Source organism: Homalodisca vitripennis, chromosome 2 (assembly GCF_021130785.1).
Source record: "Homalodisca vitripennis isolate AUS2020 chromosome 2, UT_GWSS_2.1, whole genome shotgun sequence".
NCBI classification, from domain to species: Eukaryota; Metazoa; Arthropoda; class Insecta; order Hemiptera; family Cicadellidae; genus Homalodisca; species Homalodisca vitripennis.
Window position 1 is genome coordinate 2,295,241 of NC_060208.1, and position 27,939 is coordinate 2,323,179.

The 27,939-nt window shown below is 34.9% G+C and overlaps 1 protein-coding gene across 1 annotated transcript; it reads left to right on the forward strand.

The window, feature by feature from the left end:
- The first annotated feature begins 2,182 nt into the window (after nt 1-2,182).
- On the forward strand, nt 2,183-27,253 carry LOC124353473 (peroxisomal membrane protein PMP34). Its single transcript, XM_046803316.1, has 8 exons — nt 2,183-2,582; nt 6,554-6,614; nt 7,804-7,870; nt 13,563-13,711; nt 18,976-19,095; nt 21,221-21,456; nt 22,764-22,831; nt 24,498-27,253. The coding sequence occupies exons 1-8, from the start codon at nt 2,517-2,519 to the stop codon at nt 24,637-24,639; spliced, it is 909 nt and encodes a 302-aa protein (XP_046659272.1). The 5' UTR covers nt 2,183-2,516; the 3' UTR covers nt 24,640-27,253.
- Nucleotides 27,254-27,939: the final 686 nt, after the last annotated feature.

Here is a 27,939-nt window from a genome sequence, read left to right on the forward strand (position 1 = left end):
AAATGTTTTGAGTAGTTAAGTAGCTTGGAGAATAGTTGCTTGATGATTTACTTATTCGTCAAAGTGGCGAATAACGACTACACAAGCCTATTATTCGTCCCTTTCCAAAGATGGTGAGTCTTATATTGAAATGCCTAATGCCTAAATAGAACACAATACTCTGGAAACATAAGTGATAATGAAGGTTGATAGTCGGCAACCTTTGGAGGCTAGGTGTCTCTCACAAGTCATGCCACATCAATGTACAAACACGAGTCCTAAGAATAACAGGGTACAAGTGTGACACGTCGTAATAAACGTCATTGACTTTGCATGTAAGATTTCAAATCTATTTATATTTAATTCTTGAAATATTCTGCGGTCAGATTGATTGACAGACACTAAAAATAGGTCGACACACAAAAATTATATCTTGTGTGATATATTAAGTTTCATGTAAAATGTAACGTTTACATATAAAATCTTTCTAGATATTTTTCCATACGATATATTCCGATGGTTTAATAAACTTGGGTTTGTATGTAACATTTTATGTTGAGAAAACGAGATTTTTTGACATCGTTCAGTGATACAATACAATCTGTAACACTACATTTCGATATCTGCAATCTGACCTCTTCTTCAGGTAAATAACTAAACTATAAGCCTAAATCTAGGTTGTGGTCATGAATCCAATTGTGCTATAAAATGACGTTCTATGAGTTGGCATAGTTTATCTACATGTGTTAAAATATTTCACGTTTCAATCTATCTTGGGTGTATTGAGTTTGGCTACAAATTTATTTATTCTGATATTTTCTCGTTGTCATCATGGTTACCCATAATACCAAATGTAAAGGTATTCGCTAACGCTCAACAAAATCCCATAGAGTGACAAGTACCATCATCGAGCTCAGCGATTCCCATATGGAAATAAAGCACCATACACAATGCACAATTTCAAGTCACTTCATTTCGATATATCTTGTAACATGTTATTCTTAACAGAGGACTAAATAAGGAAAAGCTTTCATTATTTTGAAATGAAACTAATTTTAGTCTAAATAACATGTTATGAACTTTATTTATGTCACCTACAATCAATCCCTAATAGCACAACTTTAACGGAGAAGATGTCAGCTCGAGGGTCCAGCCTTACCAGGTAACAAGAACCATGGAGTTTTAGCAAAAATCCACTGGAAATTGCTTCAGAGGCGTCTTATAGGGAAGGACTAAGGTGCTACGGCGTAGTACGCCGCGCCTGGTTTATATTCATTTTGCTAGTCTAGACTCGCCTTTCGATATTTATTAAGCTAATTTCCGAGACACTAAGTATACATTTAATAAGTTATATACAGAATGTATAACGCTATTAGATAGGTTATTTTATATCGGGAAAAAATTCTATCTGGAAAAATCTGAAAACAAATAAGACTCAATTTTATTGCTAGTAACAAGGAATTTTTATTTAATTATCGTTTCTTTCCAGGGCCGCTGGGTCGCTTGACGTACGTTGGCACCAGCGTTCCTTAGATTCCAGCTAGTCACCACTTCGAACGAACTAGTAGTTCGGTTTAGTTTTTATTCACTTATCATTTCTTTTTGAGGCCAGAAGAGTGATTGATGTTCACATTAGGTAAACTCAACATGTTATATTCAAACATACATCCAAAGTATAAGTTCACGATGAAACACAGGAACATAGGACCATATCTGACATGATCCACAGTACGATGAATATGTAAGAGCCAGTAACACTTACTGTCCTCCTCCAGTAGGATACCATTACTCTACACGAACCACGCGCATAAACGAACGACAGAAACGTGAGCTGAAGGTAAAGTTCTAAATCCCAGCATACCCTGTCCGACGTATACATGACGATCGCATATGTTGGAACTGGATCTGGCTGTATTTCCTTCATCGTAAATTCTAAAAGGTATTGCTGAGAAATATTTGTCTACATATTAAACAGAATATAACAAATAATTTCAAAGTTTATATTTTAGTAATTTTTTTGTTACCTGGCTCACCTAAATAATTAATAAGTGTACGTCAAAGCCGAAGCGATTAAAACTTCAAAGGCTTTCCAGAATAGACTTTCCTCTCTCTTGGCTTCATAAATTCCAAATGTCAAATTTATTTTTCTGTTGCTGGAAAACATCAAAAATATATTCATCATGTGGATGTCAAATTCAACAGACGCCCCACTCTGCCCGCCCACTTTGTTAAAAACATTTTAACCTACAAGGTGGAATCTTCGTAAAGTTATGTTAATTTAATAAAGAGGAATAAATCTACATTAGATTTAGTATGTGCTGAGTAACTATTGCTTGCTCCATTGTACTGTTGATGTATAAAATGAGAACCACGCATAGAAACGTTTTCTTTTAGCAAAAGTTACTTAGTAAAGCAGTAAAATGAGTTATCTATGCTGAGTTGAGATTTACGGGAAGAATAAAGTGTTAATGCTACTAATATTTAGTTTTAACACTTAACGTGGTAGATTTTTATTGAATCAATTCTTAATAATAGAAATGGTGGCACACTCAAAGGAACTTTTCTCATACAAAACCTTAGTCCATGCTATGGCTGGATCTTTGGTGAGTAAACATTTTTTTCTTTTATCTCTAGGCCCAAGATTTCGTATTTTGCAGTAGGCTAGTTTATCTAAGCAAATATTGTGTAGAAATATAGGAAAGAGCTCAGGGAATACAACCAAGGGTAAAGTAAGGGGATCTGTTTGTTTATATCGAACTTATCAAACCATATTTAACTATACACATACCTATTGATATTTTCTACCAATAGTAGTAATTAATTTGAACAATAACTAAATCATCTGCAACAACTGTACACACTTTGTCATATTGTAAACAATTTGTTCTATAAGCAACTTCTTTTAAATAATAAATATAAGTTCAAATTAGAAAACTAATACAAAATAACACTAAAAGATGGTTTACTGTTTCTCGGTTTTAAGATGATTGTATTGTTTGTTATGTTTTCTTTATTATGATATTTTTCCTGTTACCTGTCTTAATTTTTTGGTTATGATTTTTTTTTATTTATGACATTACATAATTATTGTTTAAACTATTTCTATTAATTTGAAACATATAACTTTAATTCAGTGTTTTATACATATGTTGATGGTTCTGTTATTCGATATTTAAAGTATCGATAATTGTAATAAATGATATTAAAACCAGGTCCGCTTACCGTACTTTGCCCCAACCGACTAAACAGTTAAACCTAACTGTAACCATCAAAATACCCCCATAAAATTGGTAGTGAGAACAAATAGATATAAATTAAGGATAAATATAGAATTAATGGCCGGAGTAGCAAAATACCAGTTTGACGATATAATCTATTGTGTTTGTCCTCCTGAATAAAAGAATATAAGGTTTAAAGGGGTAGAAGTTGTAGAGCATTAAAACTGGAATTATTTTTGTCGTGCTGAGTAATATTTCTTTTTTCTAAATCTGCACAATACCTCATTTGATGTAGCTGTAAATCAATGTTGTATTTTCCATTACTGACATCAGCCGCTGCATCATCTTTGTATATGTAAAATAGTAATTTAGTGAATACAGAGAGGTTTGACTCAAAGAACAACGGTAGTATTGTTTGTTACAATGACCTTCTGAAAATAAAAATTCATAAATTATCGGAGTGATCTCTCAAGATAGTACTTATGTTTGTAATAGGTTAATAACGTGAACGTCCTATCCATGTAGGTAAAAGTAAATTGAAAATAACTTAATAAAATAAAACTATAACTGTAAGAATTTAAAAGTAATAAACTAGCCTAATTAACGAGCAAAAGTAACGGGTAGACTTAAATAAGTGGCGTACACTCATTATTTGGCTCTTTTTATCAAATGAAGAATTTGATGTTACAATTTATTATACTTACCAAATGATTTCAACGTATTAATTATAGTAATGTTAAATGTAAACAATAATTACAATTTTTGGAGCATTGTAGAATGTTGATGAATATGAGGAAATTGTGTGAGATAAACAATTAAAAGTTCTTGGTGAACAGAGTGGAATACAGAGAGATGGTTTAGCAAGCCATATTATAGTTTTTGTACTGTAGAGAAGTGCACCTGACGGGGGAGAATCCTTTCCTCCATTTCACAAAAATGGTTATTCACTGTTAACCGGACAAGCTATAAAGGTACAGATGGGACAAGCTATCTGGGCAGACAGGGAGAGAGAGGTGTCTTTTCCAAGTACATTGGGCTTTTCCTTAAAGCCCATACTTCAGTATTTCTTGTGACCCAGGAGGCAAGGATTGCAATATTTACTGATTTATTCAGTTATCTTCTGGTTATATTCAAATGAAAGGTATTCTCATAGTTCAGTTCTTTAAAATCAATCACAGAATGACATTGTGTAGGTGAAGTCAATGTTTTGTAGATGGCTAGTACAACCTCAGTCGTGCGCTCAGTTCCCTTGGCCTCAGTTGGTGTACTTGCCGAGAGATTCCATGTGGTCTCCTGGATACGTGGAGAGGAGTCGGCGTACAGACTCCACATGGCTGCTACACATCGTAGGGCTGAGGACCACATGGAATCTCTCGGCCTGTACTTTGGTATTATTCAGAGCTTACTATTTTTTAAAGAGGTTTTCTTACCAGAGATCTAAAATAGTTAAATTATTTGAAAGAACAGACTTTATTTTACTTACTGTAAAAATTACATGTCATTAAGACGATCAGTTCTTGTTTTATGCTTCCCAAAAGAAAGTGATGTTAGCAAGAAGGATGTCACTCTGTCCTTATCTACGTATTTGTTACAACATGATTTACATAGGTTTAGTTTAGGTTATCATAAATACTTTACTAGTAGAACCAAAGTAAAACATAACCTTTACGAGCTCTTACATGCTCTAAGATTGAATTTGGATACTATCTCGAGGTTGGTTTTTTTTGTTCACCAGAAGTGCGGAGTGTCAGATCATGTTGGACGATCTGGCATCTGATCTGACCTCATTCTCGCTGACATCACCGATATTGCTTTCTTTTGGGAGGCAGGAATAAGAACTGATCGTCTTAATGACATGTAATCGTCAAATAAGTCAGTTCTTTCTAATAATGTAGTTTTTTTAGGTCCCCGGTAAGAAAAACTTTTCCAAGAATTGTGACTTCGGGATAATACCAAGGTACTGCTATAAATACTGTGTACAGTTTCTCTGATATGTAGGTTTAGCAAAAATTAGTTTGGTACTTGATGTCTACCATTTACCTGTTTGTTTGTTAACAGCTATTAGCACTGTAAATATTGTGTTTTAACTGTAAGGCCAGAATAATTAAACATTTGGGTTAAAACCCTTTTATCCTTTTTTGAAAGATTAACATCACTTCAGCCGAAGATCCACACGAGACATGATATTTTTTAGAGGGATTTAGGTGCTCTGCTATATATATTGGGTTGAGAGTCACAAGGGGCATCTTCAATTCCAAGGAGAATCTATCATCAGATACTCAATGCTCTTGAGAAATATTTATATGCAAGACAGAAAGACGCTTCCTGATGCCTTTGCTCTCATGCTCTCTGAAGTCCAGAATTCTTAAAATCCGTTTTGTGCCTTAAGTAGTGATGTTATACCAAAATACAGGTAATGTACACTAATAAAAGAAAATCTTTGTCTCTTATGGCTTATAATAATAATTTATTATATCACATCTAACACTGATTATAAAGAAGATTTAGTATTGACCTTAGACAACTGACTTTCTGATTTGATATAAATGTTCTAATTTCATATTTCAAACATAGTTCTGACTCTAATCTTATTCCTAAACTTGAACACTTCATTTTTAATATCGCAAAATGTTAAAATAAAACAACTTAATCTGGATAATTTCAATATTTGCTCCATGAGTTCCTTGAGACCAGGAATGCCAGTTTAGTGTTGTAGAAATCACCACATTTATATTGGAAGTGGGTTTTTAACTCAGCGAAGCAAAACATGCAAGCTTGTATAAGAAGCATTCAGTATCATTGTTTAAATGTACCAGAAGGTCATATAAGAAGCATTCAGTATCATTGTTTTAATGTACTAGAAGAAAATCAAGAAAAAGCTGAATCCATTTTCATTAATCTCTTACTATAAAGTATAAGAAGTTGGATGTGGATTTATAAATATCAAGCCTTGTTTCCTCACATCGCAGCTATCATATTCATCCAGCTTAAACATCACGTTACTGCAGAGACTTACTTCACTTATTTCTGCCCCATGTCAAACTGCCCGAACCTGTATAATTAATTTCAGATAATGAAATTATTATGAGGGGAATAGTAAATGTCTTGTCGGAATTGAATTACCTAAGTTTTACATTTATAAATTTAAAGATTATCATAAAAAATCACATGACACCATTGTACATAACTAAATTAGAAGAATCAAAAAAATATTTTAAAGTTCAGTAAAAAGTTTTAGAATATCATATTTAAGTTATGAATCATTGTAGGCCAGATATAGTCTCTTTGTTGTGCACTACTTTATAGATTTTTCCTTCTCACCTTAATTAATTCTGATGATATATCATTGGTTTCAGGGTAGTATGGTTGGGATGTCTGCGTTTTTCCCCTTGGACACTGTCAGATCACGGCTCCAACGTAAGTAACAAGTTGTTATGACAAGTGAAATGACTTTGAGTTTTATCTCATATGAACAGTGTTATTCTTCTAAAAGGCCCTATTTTTGGTCGTAGAATTATGAGAAATATCTTATAAAGACATCATCAACACATATCCAAGAGCTTTTACGTTTTTCTTGTAAATTGTTTACATTTTGAGGATTTAAACGATAAAGAACAAAAAAAGTTTTCTGAGTAAGCAATAAATTTTTTTTACTAAAAAGCGTTTGGATGCGTTAATCACACCTTTAAAATTAAACATCTCTCATACTTATGACGAAAAATATGGTTGTAATGTGTCTGAAATTTAACATTGATCTTATGGAGCTAAAATCACGATGGCTACCAATTTTGCCTGCTTCTTTTTTTACCCTAGACTAGGACTAGAATTTAAAAATATTTTATTTAAATGAGATTGCTTGCCATCTCCAAATTAATGGGAATTTTGTCTACTTCTAAACAAAGAAAGTGAGTATTGACTGATTTGCTGAGTCTGGTCAAAACTGAGAAAAATCCCACAATCACAATAAGTCTAAAATTTTCATTTTTTTTAGTTCTACTTTTTGAGATGTGACAAAGGTTCTGGAATAATCTGGAACTATTTTATATCTTCTCTCGTATTGGTAACATTCCTCACTGACATCACTTATTAAATTCTCTACCTTAATTAATATCTATTCTTTTGAAAGAATTTCTAGATTGTTGTACGGCAATTTCAGGTATCTAAAACTAATATTTTACATACATTTTTGATATCAACACTTTAAAGAGTTCGGCATAACTCAACAAAATGAGTATCGACATCATATGACATTTTATTTTTGTGTTTACTTGAAAACGTCTATAAGGCTCGTCAATATGCCTTTTGTGGATTTGAAATACATTTGACTACAGGGCTCCATCTCACTGGCTGCCAAATGTTTAATGTCAATCTTAGGGAAATATCATTGTTTATTTTAAAACATCAGATTACTAAAATACACATAATGCTCTGACTGTTATTCTTAATTCACTAGCCATCTTAATATTACCTTATTTCCTTATGGTGGTTTACACTTGTTAAGATTAAGGGTTTCTAGTCTGTTTATTCAGTAGGCCTACTCATATTAAATGCAGCCCTATTAAGCAAGGTTACTAGATTTTGTCTAAATGTTTACTACTTCTTTCAGTTGAAGAAAGCAGAGAAGCGAAAAACACGTTTGCAGTACTCCAAGATCTGATTAGGGAAGAGGGATTGTGAGTATATATTTTTATTATTTTTTTATGCCAGTAAATTACTTGAGTGTACTAAAACATTATGTAGGCTATACAATCTTTTTTACTTCATCAATACAGAAAAATTACTCTCTGATAACATTTTTTAACTATGGTGGATTTGAAGGTAGAGAAAGCTTTTCTTATTGGATAACAAATTATTGCTATAGAAGAAAGTACACAATTGTCCAATAATTTTTAATTTATTGCAAAAGGACTTTCAACATCAAGGACATCAGGCGTACAATATGGTAGATTGTACAATATTTTTAAATTTTAGGCAGTGTTTTGTATCCTGGCATTTGAAAAAAATGTACTGCTTAAAATTATGACATTAGTATGTAATGTGTAAAGCAAAAGGTTTGAAATGTATCTAGTTTATGTTTTAATGTTTGTCAGGTGATTTCTGTCTTTTATTGTTACACTAGTAAAATTAAAAATGTATTAGCGAATTTTATCCGGAAAAAAGTGATTACTATTTTCCTCACCATAACCTCATTTTGTAATGTTTGTGATTGATTTGTGTATTTCGAATCATAATTTGAGTAATACATTCCAACACCATTTGCAGATGTACTCGTATGTCTGATCTTTTATAAATAATGGAATCATATATTAACTCTGACTTGGAGCGGATAGAGTAGCTTTGGGTTGGGTGTCATTGACTTAAGTTGCATGAACTATATGAAAATTTAACCAGTGTGAATTGGCAATTGAAGAATCAGATTTTTGAACACATTCATTTGTCCTCGCCACCACAAACAATGGCTCATCCCTGTGCCGTTTGTATGAAGAATGTTCTCGATACAGAACAGGGTGTCGAGTGTGATGGCCAATGCGGCCGTTGGTTTCATAGAGATTGTGTAAAGATGAGCAAAACAGAATATGAACGAATTTGTAAAGATAACAACATCAAGTGGTTCTGTGGTAGAGTGGACTGCAGGGCTCAACCTCCTGTATCCTTGGAAGACACTTTGGCTAAGATTATCTCCGAGTTGTCTGAAGTCAAGGTCTTGGTTAATAAGTGTGATAAAATAGACGACATTGCGGCGGGAGTGGAGAATATCAAGAGGGAAGTGGCAGATCTGAATGTCAAATTGTCATCTTTGGAACCTCGTGTAGAAGCTAATGAAGCAAGCATTTCCCGTCTTCGTAAGGACATTGATAGTATCAAGGCAAGCAGTAGTGCCTCTAATAGCATTCTTGTAACCGTTGAGGAAATTAATGAACGATCAAGACGTTCTCGTAATATCATTGCATACAGTGTTCCTGAAAGTAAATCTGCACATACCAACAACAGAATTAGTCATGACTCTGATTTGGCTGCTGCAATAATTGAATATTGCCAGACTGACCGTTCCAAATGTTTAAAGACGGTCAGGCTGGGTAAGGTGAAGCCTGGAGTGATCAGACCTCTTCAAATTCAGATGGAAAGTGAAACTGATGTAATAAATATTCTGAAGCACTATTCTAATGAATCATTCACGTTTCAAAATCCTACTTTAGCTGATGTCAAGTTGTCGAGGGATAGGACAGTCAGAGAAAGAGAACTCCTAGTGGAGCTCAGGCAGGAGTTGAAGCACCGGCTGTCTCAAGGCGAGGTTGACCTTACCATAAAGTATGTGAATGGAGTGCCGAAGATTGTCAAGACAAAAAACATGCCTGCTTCAGTAGACATCAAAAGTTAGATGTCTACTACCAAAACGCCAATGGGCTACGTTCCAAAATGAATCAGTTTAGAACTGCTCACTCCTTGTGTGACTACGATGTTATAATTATTGCAGAAACTAATCTATCCCATGAAATCTCTAATGCCGAACTGGGATTAAGTAACTATTCCATATACAGACAAGACAGGACGGCGCTCACAAGTTTTAAAAATTCTGGTGGTGGTGTGCTGATTGCAGTCAAGAAATGCTATACCTCATGGCTCATTCCCATTGATGAACCAGCAGTTGAAACCATATTTGTTGCTCTGAGGTGTGCACATTCTTCAAATATGCTTATAAATACTGTTTATATACCACCAGATGTTGCCCACCAGACTTATATAGAATTTTGTGACATTTTTCACACCGTCATCTCGAACAATATGAATATTTCTTCTGTGTTTATTGCTGGAGATTTTAATTTGCCAAGGATCGACTGGACCGCACAACCTCCGAACACTTACTCGCCTTCCGCTCTCAAGATATTGGAGCTTACTTCTTTTCTCGACCTTGGGCAGATGAATATTATTCCTAATTACATAGGAAATTTCCTTGATCTAATTTTCACTAACATCCCTTGTCTTGTATCGCACACCGCAGAGAGTTTGGTAGCTGAAGATATAGCCCATCCTGCCCTGACAGCTGTGATTGATCTTCCTGAAATGTCTCGTCGCTCTTGCACTGCTACTTTCATCCCCAACTTCAGAAAGTGCAACATTGCTAATATTTCTTTGGCCATTGCTAATATCGATGTGCGTTTGGCGGAGGGCCCTGACGTAGCCTTCAGTCGTTTTTGCGAGGAACTTAGAGAAATTATTTTGGACAACACCTGCATGAAAAAGGTTGGATTGTCCAAGTTTCCCATTTGGTTTTCTAAAGAACTGATAAATTTAATCATCTTAAAAAAGAAACTGCACAGGATCTACAAGACTTCATTGTCATTTGAGGACTACTGGAGGTTCTCTCATACCAGGGCCCAGTGCAAGTTGCTGGCCAAGGATTGTTTTAACAGATACGTTGGGCATATTGAGTATTCTATACCCTCCAATATAAAATCTTTTTGGAGTTATGTGAAGCAAATGCAGAAATCGCAGTCTATCCCAACTCGTCTGACTTTTAATCACACAGTTACTGATGACCCTCATGTCATGTGCAATCTTTTTGCTGGCTTCTTCTCCTCAACTTTCAATCCCAGGGATGACACAACTTTAGACTTTCATTTTGCTAGCAACTTCAATGTAAATAGCTTCCATGTAAGTGAGGAAAGAGTACGGAAGGAGCTGGAGTCACTTGATGTCAACAAAGGTAATGCAGGGATGCTACAGGTCAGGGAAATCAGGGAAGTCAGGGAAAAGTCAGGGGAAAAAAACAGGACTGGAAATCAGGGAAAAGTCAGGGAATCCGGTCTCAAGTCAGGGAAAAGTCAGGGAATTTCGACGTTGGTCAGGGAAAAATATAAAATCTCTTTACACAAATAAACTTACTGCTGCCGCGCCGAGTCCAAGCCTGCAGACGACGCGGCGCATGAAGCAGGCTTTTTTGCTTTTTTATATTTGCCACCCTGTTAGCCTCAACACCGCTTTTTTCCACCCATTAATTGCCAAAAACCCTGGGGATTGCGTCGAAAAAAGTCAGGGAAAAATGAAAAATTTGGTCTGGAAATCAGGGAAAAGTCAGGGAATTTCATTATTGGACTCCTCTAGCAACCCTGTAATGGTCCTGATCTCATCCCACCTATAGTTCTCAAGAAATGTAGTGTTCAGCTTTCAAAGCCTCTCACCAATTTACTTAACAGACTATTTATGGACGGCATCTTTCCCACAGCACTCAAGTCCAGTTATGTTGTGCCGATTCCTAAAACACCAAATGCTACTGATGTCACCAGCTTCAGGCCAGTCGTCATCCAGTCTGCTTTGGCTAAGGTTGTGGAAGGTTTAGTGCTGGAATTGATATCTAATGACATAAAGAGTATCATTGTCCCCCAACAACATGGGTTTTGCAAGGGTCGTTCCACCCAGACCAACCTTGTCATCTACACAGACTATATTCTTTCTGCGTTTAATCGAAGACATCAAGTGGACAGCATTTATTTAGACCTTTCCAAGGCATTTGACAAGATTAGTCACTCACTTCTGATTTCCAAGCTCGAAGGATATGGTTTCTGCGGACTCTCTCTAGAATGGTTCAAGAGCTATTTAAGTGGACGCTCGCTGAGGGTCAAACTTGGAAACCATTTGTCTGAAGAATTTCCTCCCACCTCAAGTGTCCCACAGGGGTCCAAGCTTGGCCCTATTCTTTTCAACTTGTTTGTCAACGACATCATCAGCCACCTATCATCGGAATATCTCCTCTTCGCAGATGACCTCAAGATATTCAAAGAAATTTACTCTCGTGATGACTGTCTCAATCTTCAACGTGATCTGAACCTAATTGCTGAGTGGTGCGATGATAATAAGATGGTCATTAACTCAACCAAATGTCTTACAATCACCTTCTGTCGTCTGAAGAATCCTGTTGCTTTCAATTACACTGTATCCGGCGACATCAAGCGAGTGACCTCGATAAACGACCTTGGAGTAAGTTTGACTACAAATTTGTCACCCGATGCACACATTGATGCGGTATCCTTGAAGGCAAACAAAATGCTAGGATTCATTTTTCGAATGTCTAGAGGGACGTTCGGTGACGAGACACTACTGCTCTTGTATAAGGCTTTAGTTCGGCCTAATCTGGAATATTGTACTCTTGTTTGGTCCCCTCATTACGCATCTCATATTCACAAACTACAGAGTATTCAAAACAAATTTTGCAGACTTCAAGGAGTCCGGAGAGGTGCAGCCTATCGGGAGGTCTCTGTCCCCGCACTTGAGCAGGAATTTCTTCTGCCTACGCTGGAGTGCAGAAGGAGAATGTTTGATATTATTTTCCTGCACAAGCTTATCAACGGGGCGATCGATTCACCAGAGCTTCTGAGTAGGATATCCCTCTTGGTGCCTGCTGGAACCAGATCCAGGAATATGTTTTCAACCTGCCACCACTCAAACAATTACAGCTATCACGGTCCTATTGCTCGACTTCATAGGCTTGGAAACAGCATTCCTTCCGATGGTGATATGTTTTATGACAGCATCGCACACCTTAAAAAGAGACTACAACAGTAATGAGTGATAGAGTTTTTTTCCCCTTAATATCAGTTGGAGATGATGTTTGTGATTTTTCACTATTGTAACATTATTTCACAAATCTTAATACTTATTTATTATTCCACTGCATAATCACTACTTTCTGTAATTTAATTAGTTGTTATTTATTTTGTTGATGTTATATTTAAGTTGCATGAAAATGTAGTGAAATTATTGTATATTGGCGGATGCCGTTGAAATAATAATAAATAATAAACTAGTCAGCTGCCTGAGGCTCCACTTTTAACATAAATTTTAAAACTGCATTATAAGTAGGAACTCATCTTAAATCCTTAAATGGCTTGCTTTAAAAACTCATTGCTAATAAATTGTTAAATTTATGTTTATTTGTTGATATTGATTGTTTATTATTTGTATTAAGTATGCATTTCCCCTTATAACAATTTATTAGCATTGAGGAAGATGCAAACTGTTTGTAAGGAAGCAGCAGGGATCAAGGTTCTAGAAAGAAGGTTTATTGTTTAAAGATTAAAATCACTAAACACCAAGTGGTTTTATGTTTTTTTTTTGTTTGCCAACAGATGCGTCTCTAAATTGTGGGTTGTGATTGTTGTGTCTGACGGGGTGTTGAAAAACTTGCAAATTTCATTAAAAAGGAAACTAAAATGAAATCAACTAACTTGTGTTTCTATTCCCAGTAAAATGAGCCTTGTGCCTTTATTATTATGTTTTTAATGTCTAATCAAATATAGCCTATCAATTTTATTGACTTATTAATAACAAGATATACGCGATTAAATAGTGGGTTGATTTGCCCTCCAGTGTGACCCTGTACCGAGGCATAGTGCCTGTCCTGCAGAGTCTGTGTGCCTCCAACTTTGTCTACTTCTACACGTTCCATGGGCTCAAGGCAATGCACGCTCAGTACACCCAATCTGCAGGGAAAGACCTCATGTTCGCTTCTATAGCAGGTGGGTCTTTATTGAATGCTGGACCAGGTGATTCCCTCAAATTGTTTGTCAAAAGGTTGATGATAAAAAAGAGACGACCTGAAAAGGAAGAATTGTGTGTAAGAATATTGAAGTATTTTGTCCATTTAGCCTCAAATGTGAAATTTTATCTTAAGTAGATAACTGAACAATATTTTTGAAAATTAATTATCAGTAGGTTATGTTCCTTTTCGTAAACATTAATGATTTTTTTTTATATAGTTGTTTCCTTAACCTGTTTAAAATAAATAATGTAATATGTGACCAGAAAACCAAATATGCAGGCTGTCTGTCAAATAACCCATTGACTGCTTACATCCTCATATGAGGACATTTTGTAATATTGCTGTATTTTTTGTATTTCATCAGATAAGGGACGCCTAGTTCAGTGTTTTGACATCCCAAAAGATATTTAATCAGAAAAATCTTTATTCAGTTGTTACACATGGTGTACATGAATGACGTCACATGATTGAGAAAGTAAACGGTTAAGTTTCCTAAATATGCCTTACATTAATATCTAACTAAATCTAATACAATATAATTTTAACGATAGTAAAAACTATTGTGAATTGTATAAAATTCAGAAAAGGAGTACAATGGCAGGTCAGTCAGGTAGCTTTTAAGTTTATTTTTAAATAATGTACCATTTTCTATTAATTTTATATAGATGCAATATCAAAAGCTGATAACAAGTCAAAAGCACTATGGCAGATTATAAATTCTGAAAGAAATTAAAAAGAAGAAAAAACCCTACCCTCTTCTCTAGATATTAATGGACAAGAAATCAAAAACCCAAGACTGATTGCAGACCACCTTAACACCTTCTTTACAAATGTTGCCAATGAAACGCTTCAATTGAGTGGACAACTTGACGAACGAAAGATATTGCCAGCTGAAAACCTGAACATTCCAACCCTAATACTACATCCCACCAATAGACAGGAACTAGCAAAACTCATCCAATCTCTATTCAAAACTCAAAAACTATTGTGAATTGTATAAAATTCAGAAAAGGAGTACAATGGCAGGTCAGTCAGGTAGCTTTTAAGTTTATTTTTAAATAATGTACCATTTTCTATTAATTTTATATAGATGCAATATCAAAAGCTGATAACAAGTCAAAAGCACTATGGCAGATTATAAATTCTGAAAGAAATTAAAAAGAAGAAAAAACCCTACCCTCTTCTCTAGACATTAATGGACAAGAAATCAAAAACCCAAGACTGATTGCAGACCACCTTAACACCTTCTTTACAAATGTTGCCAATGAAACGCTTCAATTGAGTGGACAACTTGACGAACGAAAGATATTGCCAGCTGAAAACCTGAACATTCCAACCCTAATACTACATCCCACCAATAGACAGGAACTAGCAAAACTCATCCAATCTCTAAAGCCAAAAAGCTCCGCTGGCTACGACAATATCTCTACAAAACTTTTGAAAACATGTAAAGAAGAACTGATTGATCCCCTAATGGATATTATCAACAAATCGTTCAATTCAGGAATTTTCCCATCTGCACTAAAAATAGCCAAAGTTTATCCAAAATACAAGCAGGGACCCACTACTCAAACAGCCAACTACCGCCCGATATCATTGATACCCACCTTCTCAAAATTAATTGAAAAGCTTGTGCTGTCCAGACTCATACACCACCTATCAATTAACCAGCTACTGACACCTGAACAACATGGTTTCCTGCCAGGCAAATCAACAATAACAGCACTGATAGGTCTAGTGGAGTTTTTGGCTGACCAATTGGAAGACGGAAACACATCCACTGCCATCTTGCTTGACTATAGTAAAGCTTTCGACTGCCTTAGCCATGACCATCTCCTATCAAAATTGACTACTCTTGGGATACAAGGACAAGCTCTTAACTGGTTCAGAAGTTATCTCACCGGACGAAGACAGATGACTGAGGTGAAGTACACAACCAGGGGTTTAACACGCCAAACAACATCAGGGCTGCAAACCGTCACCCGAGGAGTGCCCCAGGGATCTGTGCTCGGGCCAGTCCTTTTCATTCTGTACACCAATGACTTCCCCCGATACATGGAAAACTACAGCAGCACAGTAATGTATGCTGATGACACTGTGCTCCTACTGAGTAAAAAACAACAAGAAGACCTTGAAATAGCTGCTTATACTGCCGTCAACATGGCAGTGCAATACTGTCATGGTAATGACCTTGTCGTGAATGAGAAAAAGACGAAGCAGCTATTTCTAGGAAGGCATAAAGACACAACTGGAAGACTGCCTGAAGTGGAGGAGAGCAGTACTTCAAAATATCTCGGGGTGGTAATTGATGACACACTGGCATGGACCCAACACATAGACTTTCTTTGCAAAAAGCTCAGTGCGGGACTATATGTAATACGCAGGATGAAACACATCAGTGACACCATAACAGCTAAAACTGCCTACTATGCTCTCTATGAGACTCATCTCCGATATGGAATAGTAGTCTGGGGAGGCACCACAAGGGGCAATCTGCAGCGGGTACTTGTCCATCAAAAAAGAGTCATCCGCATCCTTGCAAATTTACAAGCAAGAGAATCCTGCAGGCAGGCTTTCCAGGACTTGAAGATTCTCACCATAGTTAATCTCTATATCCTGGAGACTGTCACGCAAATACACCTCAAATTCCCTGAGTCTATTGCAACTGGAGCAGACTATCACAACTACAACACCCGCCACGCCTTGAATTATTGCCTCCCTGTACATCATCTCGCTTCCACAGAGAAGAAGCCGACATATGCAGGGGCAAAGCTCTGGAATGCCCTCCCAGAAGAACTGAAGAAGACAGAACGACAGCAGTTTGGACGGCAACTGAAGCACTGGCTCCGAGAACACCCTTACTACACCCTCAAGGAATACTTTGAAAGAACTGACGACTAACAGATTGCTTTTCTGTCTTGTTTTTGTCTTGTTTTCTTATTTATGTATTGACGCATGTACTATTCTCTAAGATTATGTAACAATAAAGAACAATATTGCTTGGCAGCAAATTTAAAAAATTAGCTCCTATGAATATTGGTTTTTTACAGAAAAAAATGTAAATTATGTTGAGCTACTGCCATATTATTTATATTTCTCGTATTATAACTATAGTTCTCACCACTTTTGCCTAAGCTATAAGCATGATTCATCACTGACATTATAGTTTCATATATATGCACTATAAACCGTCATGATACCAAGTTGAGGAAAGTGATTCTTCACAGTTTCATTCCATTGAAGTTTAAAAATGACACAAATTGCTTTTTTTTGTATCACTAAAATTGAATCTAAATTTGTTATTGATGCAGATCCATATAATGAGATACCAAATATGTTAAAAATACATAATAAAATGAATGGATATGTTAGAAATAAATCATTTTTAGAGTTTCGTGTGAGCATAATTTTGACATTCTGCGAAGAGCGTACAAACCGAATTTAATTTTTTAAACTATTTTTTCTGAATGTTTATTCTATGTCAGCGAACTGTCTAATGTTAAACCCAAAAACTTTACTTCTTCTTCCTTAACTATAGCCACTTCTCTATTTCTATATGAGGACTAATTTTATTTCTGCATTGGTTAGTACAAAATTCCATATAGCTTGTTGTTTTTGTTGGATTTAAAATTAAATTGTTTTTTTTTTAAAAACTGATTTATTTTTTATACACTGAGAAAAGCAAACTCCTCTATTTCCTCTTTGGATGATGCACTAATTCTTAGAGTGGCATCATCAGCGTATAAGCATAATTTATCTAGCTCTGGAATTCCTTTCCTAGCAGAGGAATAGAAGCGGCCCCAAAACGGATCCTTGAGGAACCCACAAGAAGTTTGTTTTAAAGTAGAATTATATTTACTGGTTAAATTATTCTTATTGTTCAGATTATGTATTTCCACAAACTGCTGTCTGTTTTGTATATATTTGTACTCCTTCCCATGGATACCAAACTGCGATAACTTAGTAACTTAGCATGACTAACACTGTCAAATGATTTATGGAGATCCATAAATACTCCTGTTACCTTTTCCCCTCTATCCACAGAATCAATCACTGACTCGATGAAATCAGTGGCAGCTGTAACTACAGATTTACTTTTTCTAAACCCATGTTTTATGCTATCAAGTAAATTGTTTCTTTCTAAATAGTCAACCAGCTGGTTAGACATTGCACGTTAAAATATTTTGGATATAACTGGGAGCAATGCATGTGGCCGATAATTTGCTGCATCGAACTGATCTCCCTTTTTAAATAGAGGTTTTATTTTTGTAATTTTTAGTTTTTCAGGGAATAGCGTAGAGAGGAAAGATGAATTGACTATATGAAGCAAGTGGGTCAGTTAGAAATTCCATAGCATTTTTTAATATTGGCACCGGTGTGTCATCATATCCAGTGCTATAACTACTTTTTAAACTGCTCATGTTTCTAATAATATTATCTCTATCAATTAGTTTGCATTGAAAATTAATATCTGAAAAGCATTAAAATTAAGATTTTTGAGATGTGTTAAATTTTGCTTTTTCCTTAATTGAAGTTATATAGTAATTATAAAAAATTTCACTAACTTTACTAGGATGTGATACTGTATTATTATTGTGCCTGATGTGTATATTTTTTCTATTTTGCGTAGTAATACCTGTTTCATAGTTAATGATTTTCCAAGGGTCTGACAATTTTTAGATCTTTTAATTTTATTAGTATAGTAATTTTGTTTTTCTTGAATAATTTTATTTTTAAAAGTATTATATTTAAGTTTTATGTTGTCAATGTCTCTTTGCGATCTTGTTCTTCGGGCAGCATTACTTTTAGTAATTAGTTTCTTTTTTTCTAGTTTTAGATCTTCGCTAACCCAAGGTTTTTTATCTAAGTAGTTTCTGCCCTTTACAATTGGAAAGAATTGGAAACCGAGTTTTCTTGACATTACGTAGCTATGTTGGGAAGGATTGATACATCGTGAACGTTGAGTTTAGCTCCAGTTCACCTTCCTCTTAGTGCAGAATCTGAAATCTGATGCTGTCACAGACTGACTCATGGAATCTGGAGTTATTTAGATTAAACTATATCGTGTAGTTTGGTTGTCTCTGATGTTGAAACTATGTTCATTTTGAGGTTTTCGTCACCGACATTTTTGGATCTCTTGAGACGAACATTACTCCAGATTTGACCAAAAGTGTACGTGTCTCATCCTGCCCGTGAAGCAGTCAAGTCAAGTGTTGAAGTGTGAATACATTATGTTTATAGGTGTGATTAACGTCCTCACGACAACACCTCTGTGGGTGGTCAATACAAGACTGAAAATGAGTGGGGTGGGGCACAGTCCAGGGCACCGCAGCCGTCCACCTAGATACTCAGGGCTCGTCGGTGAGTGATACATCAATCTTGCCATTTCTAAACTAATTTTGTTTTCCTTAAGGGCACAGCAACTGGGAAATAATAAATTTTGTACATTTCCTCAACATTTTCTAAAAGAAATAAAAAAAAAATTAGATTGGCATGAAAAAACTGATAAATCAATTAAAGCTTTTTATCACTTTTCACATAATATTAAGCAGCACTTTTGAATGATTGTACAAGTTGTATTACGAAAGTGAATTTTCAAACTTACAGTTTGGTTGAAAAACACCAAAAACCAGTGTCGTTTTCTGTCGTTATTATTGACCCAAAAACTAAAAGTTATTGTTTGTAAATTATTTTGTTTGTATTTATAAACATAATAATAAACAAGCTAAATTCTAATGTAACTACAGTTATTAGCTCTATTATTGTTGTGGTTTGTCGTCAACTTTCAAATTCGGGTATCTATATTTTTTTATCCAAGAGTAAGTCTGTCCAATGAAGACACCATATTGCATTTAAGTATGTAATTCCCCAACATAGAATTATCCACTTGTGCGGAAGCTTACCTGGTTACTGTAAGTCCATTTGTACTTTAACACTAAGATTAATAATATCACTACAAGAATATAACACTCATTCTAAAAATACTCAAGATACTGACCTCATTCTTGATTTGAGACAAGCAATCAAGATTGACTAGATTTCACTAGCTTATACAAAGATTCTTTTTCCTCATTAAACTTATTTGAATATAATATTAATGCTTTTCAAGTATTATAAAGAAAAGATTTATAAGTAATATATAAGTGAAAATATGGCAGTAATGAAGAAGCTCGAATAGTTTCAACAACTTCTGACATTGACATAAATATATTGAATAAATACCTTACTACAGTACTATACTGTAACATACACGTGTTTAGAGTTATATTTTTGACAAGTAAATTGTCCCTATAAGTTTTGACCCGTAAACCAAGGAGTATCTCAGGATTCATTATTGGGACCAGTATTATCTATACTTTACTTTATTACGTTAGTATTATGACTTCCTGAATACCTTAAAACTTTCAACACAACTTCGATTTATGCTGATGACACCACCTTACTCTTGAGTGGAAAAAAGACAGATAATCTTGATGTTAAATGTTACCCAGCACTAAACATGGCCTATCAATATTGCCACTCAAATGACCTTGTAGTTAACCCAGAGAAGACAAACCAACTAGCTTCCAGGAGAAGATGCGAAGAAGTCCCAGCAATTCCTGAACTGGACAGAAAACCCAAAGTAAAGTTTCTGTGAAGCATTGTTGATAAGAGGCTCTCCTGGTCATAACATGTTTATAATCTCCTTCCTAAACTTAACCTTACACTTTATTATAAACCGTATAAAATCAATAAGCAATATAACTACTGCAAAAGTAGCTTATCACTCTCTGTTTGAAACACACCTTAGATATAGACTAGTGGTATGGGGAGGAACCTCAGCAAGTAATTTTGAGAGAGTATTGGTGTTTCAAAGAGGGGTGTAAGAGCTTTATCAGGACTAGGCTTCAAGGAAAGTTTTAGAGAAGCATTTATAAGTCTGAAGATCATGACTGTAATAAACTTCTACATAAAAAAGCTCTAATGTATGCTGTTGGACAATCTTTGACCCATCTTCATGACTACAACACCCGATATAGCACAAGATATCTCCCATTGCCAGAGGAAATAAGATGTCTCTCTGGAGGAAGATTGGAGAATGCCCTTACTGACTGTCCGGTCTACTCAGTGGCTGAGAACGATGAACCACTACTTGAACAATTTTGTTTTTGTTTAAATTTCCTGACACCATTTCAATACTTAATGTGTTTGGAAATAAAGTGATTTTGTATTTGTAAGAGAGCTGTTTGTGCTTTTTGATCAATTTGAAAATTTTTGTAAATGAAAATATGTTACACCTGTTTTTTTCTTGGAGGAGGTAGGTGAATATTTAGATGAGGTAAAAGTAGAGCTCTGTGTTTCATTTAATGTGAACAAAAAACAATTCCAGTACTCTTTCAATTTAAAATACTGGAAATCACATTTTATATGTGATCATTCTCTTTCATTCAGGAGGATCTAATCCGTAATGGATACTGTATTCTTATTCAATGATCTCTGATGACAGACGGGTTGAAGCGGATAAGCCGTGACGAGGGAGTAGGGGCTCTGTGGAACGGTACCTTACCCAGTCTCCTCCTCGTGGTCAACCCTGCCCTGCAGATGGCCGTGTACGAAGGTATCAAGCGGAGGATGGCAGGTACAGATCTGGGCACCGCAGGGTATTTCCTTGTTGGAGCCATCGCCAAAGCCGTGGCCACCACACTCACCTACCCTCTTCAGCTGCTGCAGACCAAGCTCAGGGTGAGTGATACACACAAACTGGATACAATTTTACTGTAGTACAATTAGTTCGGACCATCAGTAAAAGATACAGTAGGAAATTTTTAACTCTACCACTATTTTGACATGGGCCAATTCCTACCCTATTGTTATTGGGTACAGAGAACTTTCAATTTCAATGTTATTTACTGGATTCAGCCCTTTTGTAAGGAGAGGCCAACCACTATCTCGGCCCTATAATGACAGTCCTCTTACATTATTAGTCTTTGTGAGGATTGTATCAAACTGAAAAAGAGAGAAAGACATGGGAAAAATATGTCTAAAAAAGGGTTTCGTCCTGTACTATCTCTTGTGTTTTTACAAACCTAGTGATTTTAATCTCTTGTGCATAGGCTCTCGCAATCACAGTCAATGAATTATTTTAAATCAATAAAGGCTTGGGAATGTTTAATGATAATATTTACACTACATGTTTACTCTCCATCTAATGACGTCAATGAACTCGAACTAGATAGCAGTTTAGAATAGTCATGCAAATAGAAAAACGAATATTTTGATGTTTGTTAAATTTAAATGTATGAAAAAAGCGAGCATTTATTGCAACACAGAGGAACTTAAATTGTTAAAGTGGCTTTGAAGTCTTGGTTTGCTGGTAACAGCTATGTAACATTCATGGAAATTAAATGAAAAATGCCTTTATTAAAGAGGCGGAGTTAGGGCTATCAAGCCCTCTCTACCACTCAACTTCATATTGTATACAGTAAATTTACAATAGTTGATACAATTTTGGTAAATTATCATTTAAATATAAAATAACAAAAATTTCTTAAACTGCACAAAATTAAATGAGCTTAAAGTAAAAATCTACATATTAAAATCAATTCCAAACTTAAAATACAAAATACTATATATAGTATTTATATATATATACTATAATATATATATATATATACACTATAAGTTTTATATATATATATATATATATATATATATATATATATAAGTTTGGAATTGATTTTAATATGTAGGTTTTTACTTTAAGCTCATTTAATTTTGTGCAGGTTAAGAAATTTTTGTTATATATACATATACATACATATTGTAATAATTACAAGAAAAATTCAAAATGAAGAATAAGAACACATTTAATCACTCTAACACACTGATTGACCACATGACCGCAAGAAGCAGCCTGTCTAACAATATAGAATCCAGGAAGAATAGTTTCATTAATGAATGTAATTTAATTTAATATTTTTCTTTGCAACTTACTGGCAAATGTTATTGCTAGTGTAGTACTGATTGACTGATTGACTTACTTGTTTTAGCATGGCCATAACTACAGGGATCTGCCTCCAGACGCTGGCATGGTTGAGCTAATAGTCTACATACTGAAGTAAGTATGTGCTTTGGTCTGTGGTCTGGACACTGTAGTAACACCGGAATCATTGACAGACCAGAGATCATGTTGAGAGTCAGGATTCTGATGAAGTAAACAGTACAAAAATAGAAGTGAGCTTAAATATCTACAATAAGAATCTAATTAATTAATTTGTTACTTCTCTTCCCAATAATGACTTGTTTCCTATAAATTTGTAGTGAGTTAGCCAACTACATGAACAATAGTTCAATTGCATAAATGTATTTTTATTAACACGTTCAGTGCGGCTGGTCCGATTTCGCTTGTCGGGAGTACATCTATCGTTGTTTGCGTGTGGCGCTCGTCTTGTTAAATACTTTTACGTGATCAGTCTCAAGTTATTGTATTTTTTGTTAATTATAGCATAGTTCCTGTTAGTTTCATTTTGTGTCTGTAATGATGGGGCGATGGAGAGACAAGAGGCATGTTTTATACATTTCCTCGGAGTTTGAAAACACCATGGTGACAATTGTGAATAAACGTGGCCAGGAGAAGGAGAAGCCACTTCCAACTGTACAGTATAATGTCCACATGAAAGGGGTGGACCATGGGGACCAGATGCTCTTGTACTACCCGTGTGAGCATAAGAGCATTCGCTGGTATAAAAAGATATTTATACACCTCACGTAAATGCTAATCATCAATTCATTGGCTCTACATAACATGCATAGCCACCAGAAAATGCGTTGCACAAGCTTGTGGAAACTGAGGAAAGAGACATGCAGGGCAACAGGCAAAGAAAGCGTTGTGGTGTTTGCGCCAAAAATGCAATCAGAAAAAGAACTGTATATGTGTGCTGTGCCTGCCCAGAGAAAAAAGCATTCTGCCCCGTCAAATGCTTTGACAATTTCCACAAAAACTTGTAAATTGAGACAAAAAGGGTGGTGGGAGGGGTTGTACATATATTGTAAATATTTGTAAAGTAGTGATAAACCATAAAAACAATGCCTTATAAGTTTTTTGTGTGTATTATTCTATTTTTGAGTCGGTTGAATGGGTTCAATTTGTGCCAGGAGCGGCTGGCCCGAAATCGTGCTGGAAATTATGACGTTACTGGTACATGGAATGGTGCAATGAAATGCAATTATTTTACAAAACTAAGGATATAAACCACCATTCGGTAAGTAAAACTGACTCAAAATTTTCAGCTCCTTGTAAATGTTATACTTTACGTATTAGCAGTGAACGTTTTAATAAAGTATTGTTACTTTTCAATATTATCTTAAAATAATTGCTAGAAAAAAAGTTTCCGCGAGCTTGGTGCTGCATTTGTTAACCGATGACAAAGAGATCAATCGTGTGGTCGACGGCCAAAATGGCTGAATTAAAGTTTGAAAAGTTGCAAAATCATATTGGTCAGATTTGGCTCCATTGTTTTTTCCTCTTCCTGAATTTGAAATAATGGCTTGGCAGACGACACTTCACTTCACGAGGAGGCTATCGAGCAAACAAATGCTTATTTTGTAGAACCTCCCAAATCATATTTTGTGGACAACTAAAAAAAATTGGAAAATGTATAGAGCTAAAAGGAGACTATGTTGAGAAATTCAAAAAATTTTCAAAAAACTACTTTTTCTTTCTTTTTCTAGAACAACCCTCGTGACTGATAAGGCATAATGTTTTAGTTGAGAATGTTGTGCAGGAAGTTCGGTGTCGCCGGTCTGTACAAGGGGATGGAGGCCAAGGTGCTACAGACAGTGTTGACCGCAGCTCTCATGTTTGCAGTCTACGAGAAGATCGCTCACTTCGTGTTTAAAGTGATGTTGTCACAGCCAAGGGTCTGACAGATGTGAGAGTGTCGTGTTCATGTTTTCAAATCCTTTTCTATAGAATCTGGGCTGAATTACTTCTGTATCCCACAGTCTAGTCTAGTTGTGTTGAGTAATTGTAAGCTTCAGAATTGTTTTCTGTTTTCTCACAGTATACACCATATCCATTAATGAATGGCCAAGCACTTTCAATCTGACAATCTTGAAGGAAATCTAGGCCGTCTCTGACTAATAACAGAAGAAAACAGCTACTCAGCTAGTCGGCTACTCAGCTAGTAGTGGCTGTCAGATGTACATGAGATTTGCTGAAGAGCCAATCTTGTAATTGTGTTGGACACATAATACATTGTATTCAATTCAGTTCCAGAATAGTTATTGTCCAATTGTTTATAATCTCTGGACTTTGGATGAAATCCTATTAACATTTTATAAATTTGATTGTTTAAATGATTTTTGTTGGATTTCATTCCAATGGTGCACTGACGGATAATGTACTCTATATTAGTATTCTCCCTATGGAATATCCATTGTGGTTTGTTGGAACTTCAAATGTTCATAACAATGCAACAGTTTACGTGTGCATGTGCACACATGGCCTAGTAACAGACAAAATATGACCATAGTAAACACAGTAATATATTCATGCCACTGTTTTTCAACGTCGGTTTCTGCTGAGCAGATGATCTCATTTTTCTAAATAAAGTCCATGTGAAGTAACACTGTGTCTTTTATTCTGTGCTGTTCAAAAAAGTCTATATAATGATTTTATTGTTGTAAAGTGTCGTTATTTACTCATTAGATCAGATTAAAAGATAACAGGATTGTTACGTAACAGAAATAATATAAATAAAGTTAAAATCACAAGTTTCTGCAATAGTAGGATTTAAGTACCAATTAAAGAAAGTTTGTTTTTGCTAAACTGACTGTCTTCCCAATTCTTCTTTCCTGTTACTGAAATTGTTGTGCATTATTCACTGTGTACACAACACACACATATTATCTATTGCATACTTAGAGTGCCGAGAATATTAACTCTTAATTTCAGTCAGGCTGTGTAACTGCTTGGTTAAATTCTGTTACTGATGAAACGATTAAGAATTTATTTATTATCAATATAGTGTACAATGTATATATCATATGAAACATGTTTTATAGATTTGTATGCACATCGAATACAAATTTGTTTTCCTTTTTCCTATGTTTATCCCCCAAAATTATTTTAAATTGCCAAGTAGTTTTTTCCTCATTATTGTCTTCATTTAAGCTTTATCTCTGTTATGGGATGAAGATCGCGCTTCCTTGCGTTTTTGTTTTTATACCTGCGCAAGGATCTAACTTGTCAAGAGGAGGTGGAGGTGTAGAGTAGGTAAGGATCATGCCCAATGTTTGCTGTCTGGTAGAGATGTGATCTTAATGGCGTTGTGTGGCTACTAATCCACCTATCGTCTTCAGTGTGCAAATTGCAACAATGCAGTATAAAAAAGAAAAAGACTTTGTCTTCTGAAAATCCACTAGAAAGTGTCATTGATTCCAGCTTAACATATTTTTTATAAAATAATTTATTTTGTTGTGATAAATTTTGATTTAGAAACATTTTTGTTTTTGAGCTCATGGCTGCCGTAGACAAGTCTAAAGTGGGTGATTTCTGTCATCTGACTTCAGTCTTGAGAGGGATTTCTTGTATTGACCTCACTAGCCTGTTACAGAAATTGGGATAGTGACAAAGTTACTGTATCAATTTATGTTACTGATTTTAATGAACAATTTGTTACAGACACATTGAATCGAAATAGTAAAAGATTTTATTTGACATCCTATAAGGCTCCATACTTGAACATATATTTTTTTACAGATCTTAACAATTTACCAAATGAGATAAAAAAAACATTTCATTGATGATAAGAAATGTTTTAACTATAAAACACTCTTTAATAAGAAATTCAGAATGTTCAATAATGAAAACGATAGAAAAACTAACAACACATTTCTTTGTTTGTTTCTTAACAACACATGGTGAGGCTGGCAATATTGAAAATGGCCTAAGTTATTTAGTTGAGATTTCAGGAATAAAATAAGTATTGAGTACAACACAAACTGAAAGTCACATTTAGATTATTAGACGAATTTGTCCATTATCCCTCTGTGCATTCAGTCTTGAAATATGGCATTCTTATTTAGGGATCTTTCTGTGATTAAAACACATTTTAGAACCAGTTATAAGAATCCCAAATCAAACTTGAAAATAGTACTGAATAAGAATCATCATGTCTTTTGTTCTTTTTTTAGTTCTACAGGGTGTCCCACAAGTAACTCAACAAACTTTCAGGTGGTTTCCTCTCAATAAAATAATGAAAAAAGTTCATATAAACATATGTCTGAAAAGCTTTGTTAGTTAGAAAGCAGTTGCAGAGCCCTGCATCGGATAAGTTTGTCGGGTTACTTATGGGACACCCTGTATACATTATCTACTCTACTTATTGTCATCTACATTTTGTTGTTTTGTTACCATCCAAGCAATATAATATTTTATTATTGAATTATGTGATGTGATGTGTTTCATATATTGTAGTATTTTCTTGTCTTGTTCAATGAGTATGTATTATTTTGTTAATAAAATGTTGAAATTGTTCAGTGACTTATTTAACCCTCCTTCGGATTAGCACCTCAATAGCTCCTCTAAGTTCACGTTTAATATTATTATTGGTCACTGTGTCTCTGCTTCTGTCACGTATTTAACACTCCTTTGGGCCAGCACATCAAGAGTTCCGCTCCTTCTGTGACATATTTAACCATCAAACAAGGCTTTAAACCCAACGAAAATATCTATGTGTTCCCAGTAAACAAAAATAGCCTAAAACCATAATTTTTTTCTAACCGGCAGGCTGTTAAAAATCCAATAATATTTCTTTGCCGTTCAACTATCTATATGTGGTATCATTTTGTCAACAATGAACTAGAGAACACTGTAATACATAATACTTCTAAAGCTTTGCAATTTTTTACTCTAAGTCAAGATTAAAAACTCTGAGATAACCAAAACGTACTAAATTTAGTGAAGTTTTAGAAAATCTTTAGTTTAGTATTGGTTTGTGATAAATTAATTAGTCTTAGAGCATAAACTGGAAGTAGTCCATAAAATCAATTTTTACTAACCACGATTTTAAAAACCATAAAACCAATAATTTACTAACTATAAAATTTAAAAATATACATAGTTATTTATATTACGTCAAAATAATTATGACGTAATTTTAGTAGCCTTTAAATAGATTTTGGATTTTACTTATAACTGCAAACAGAGTATATGCTTGATAA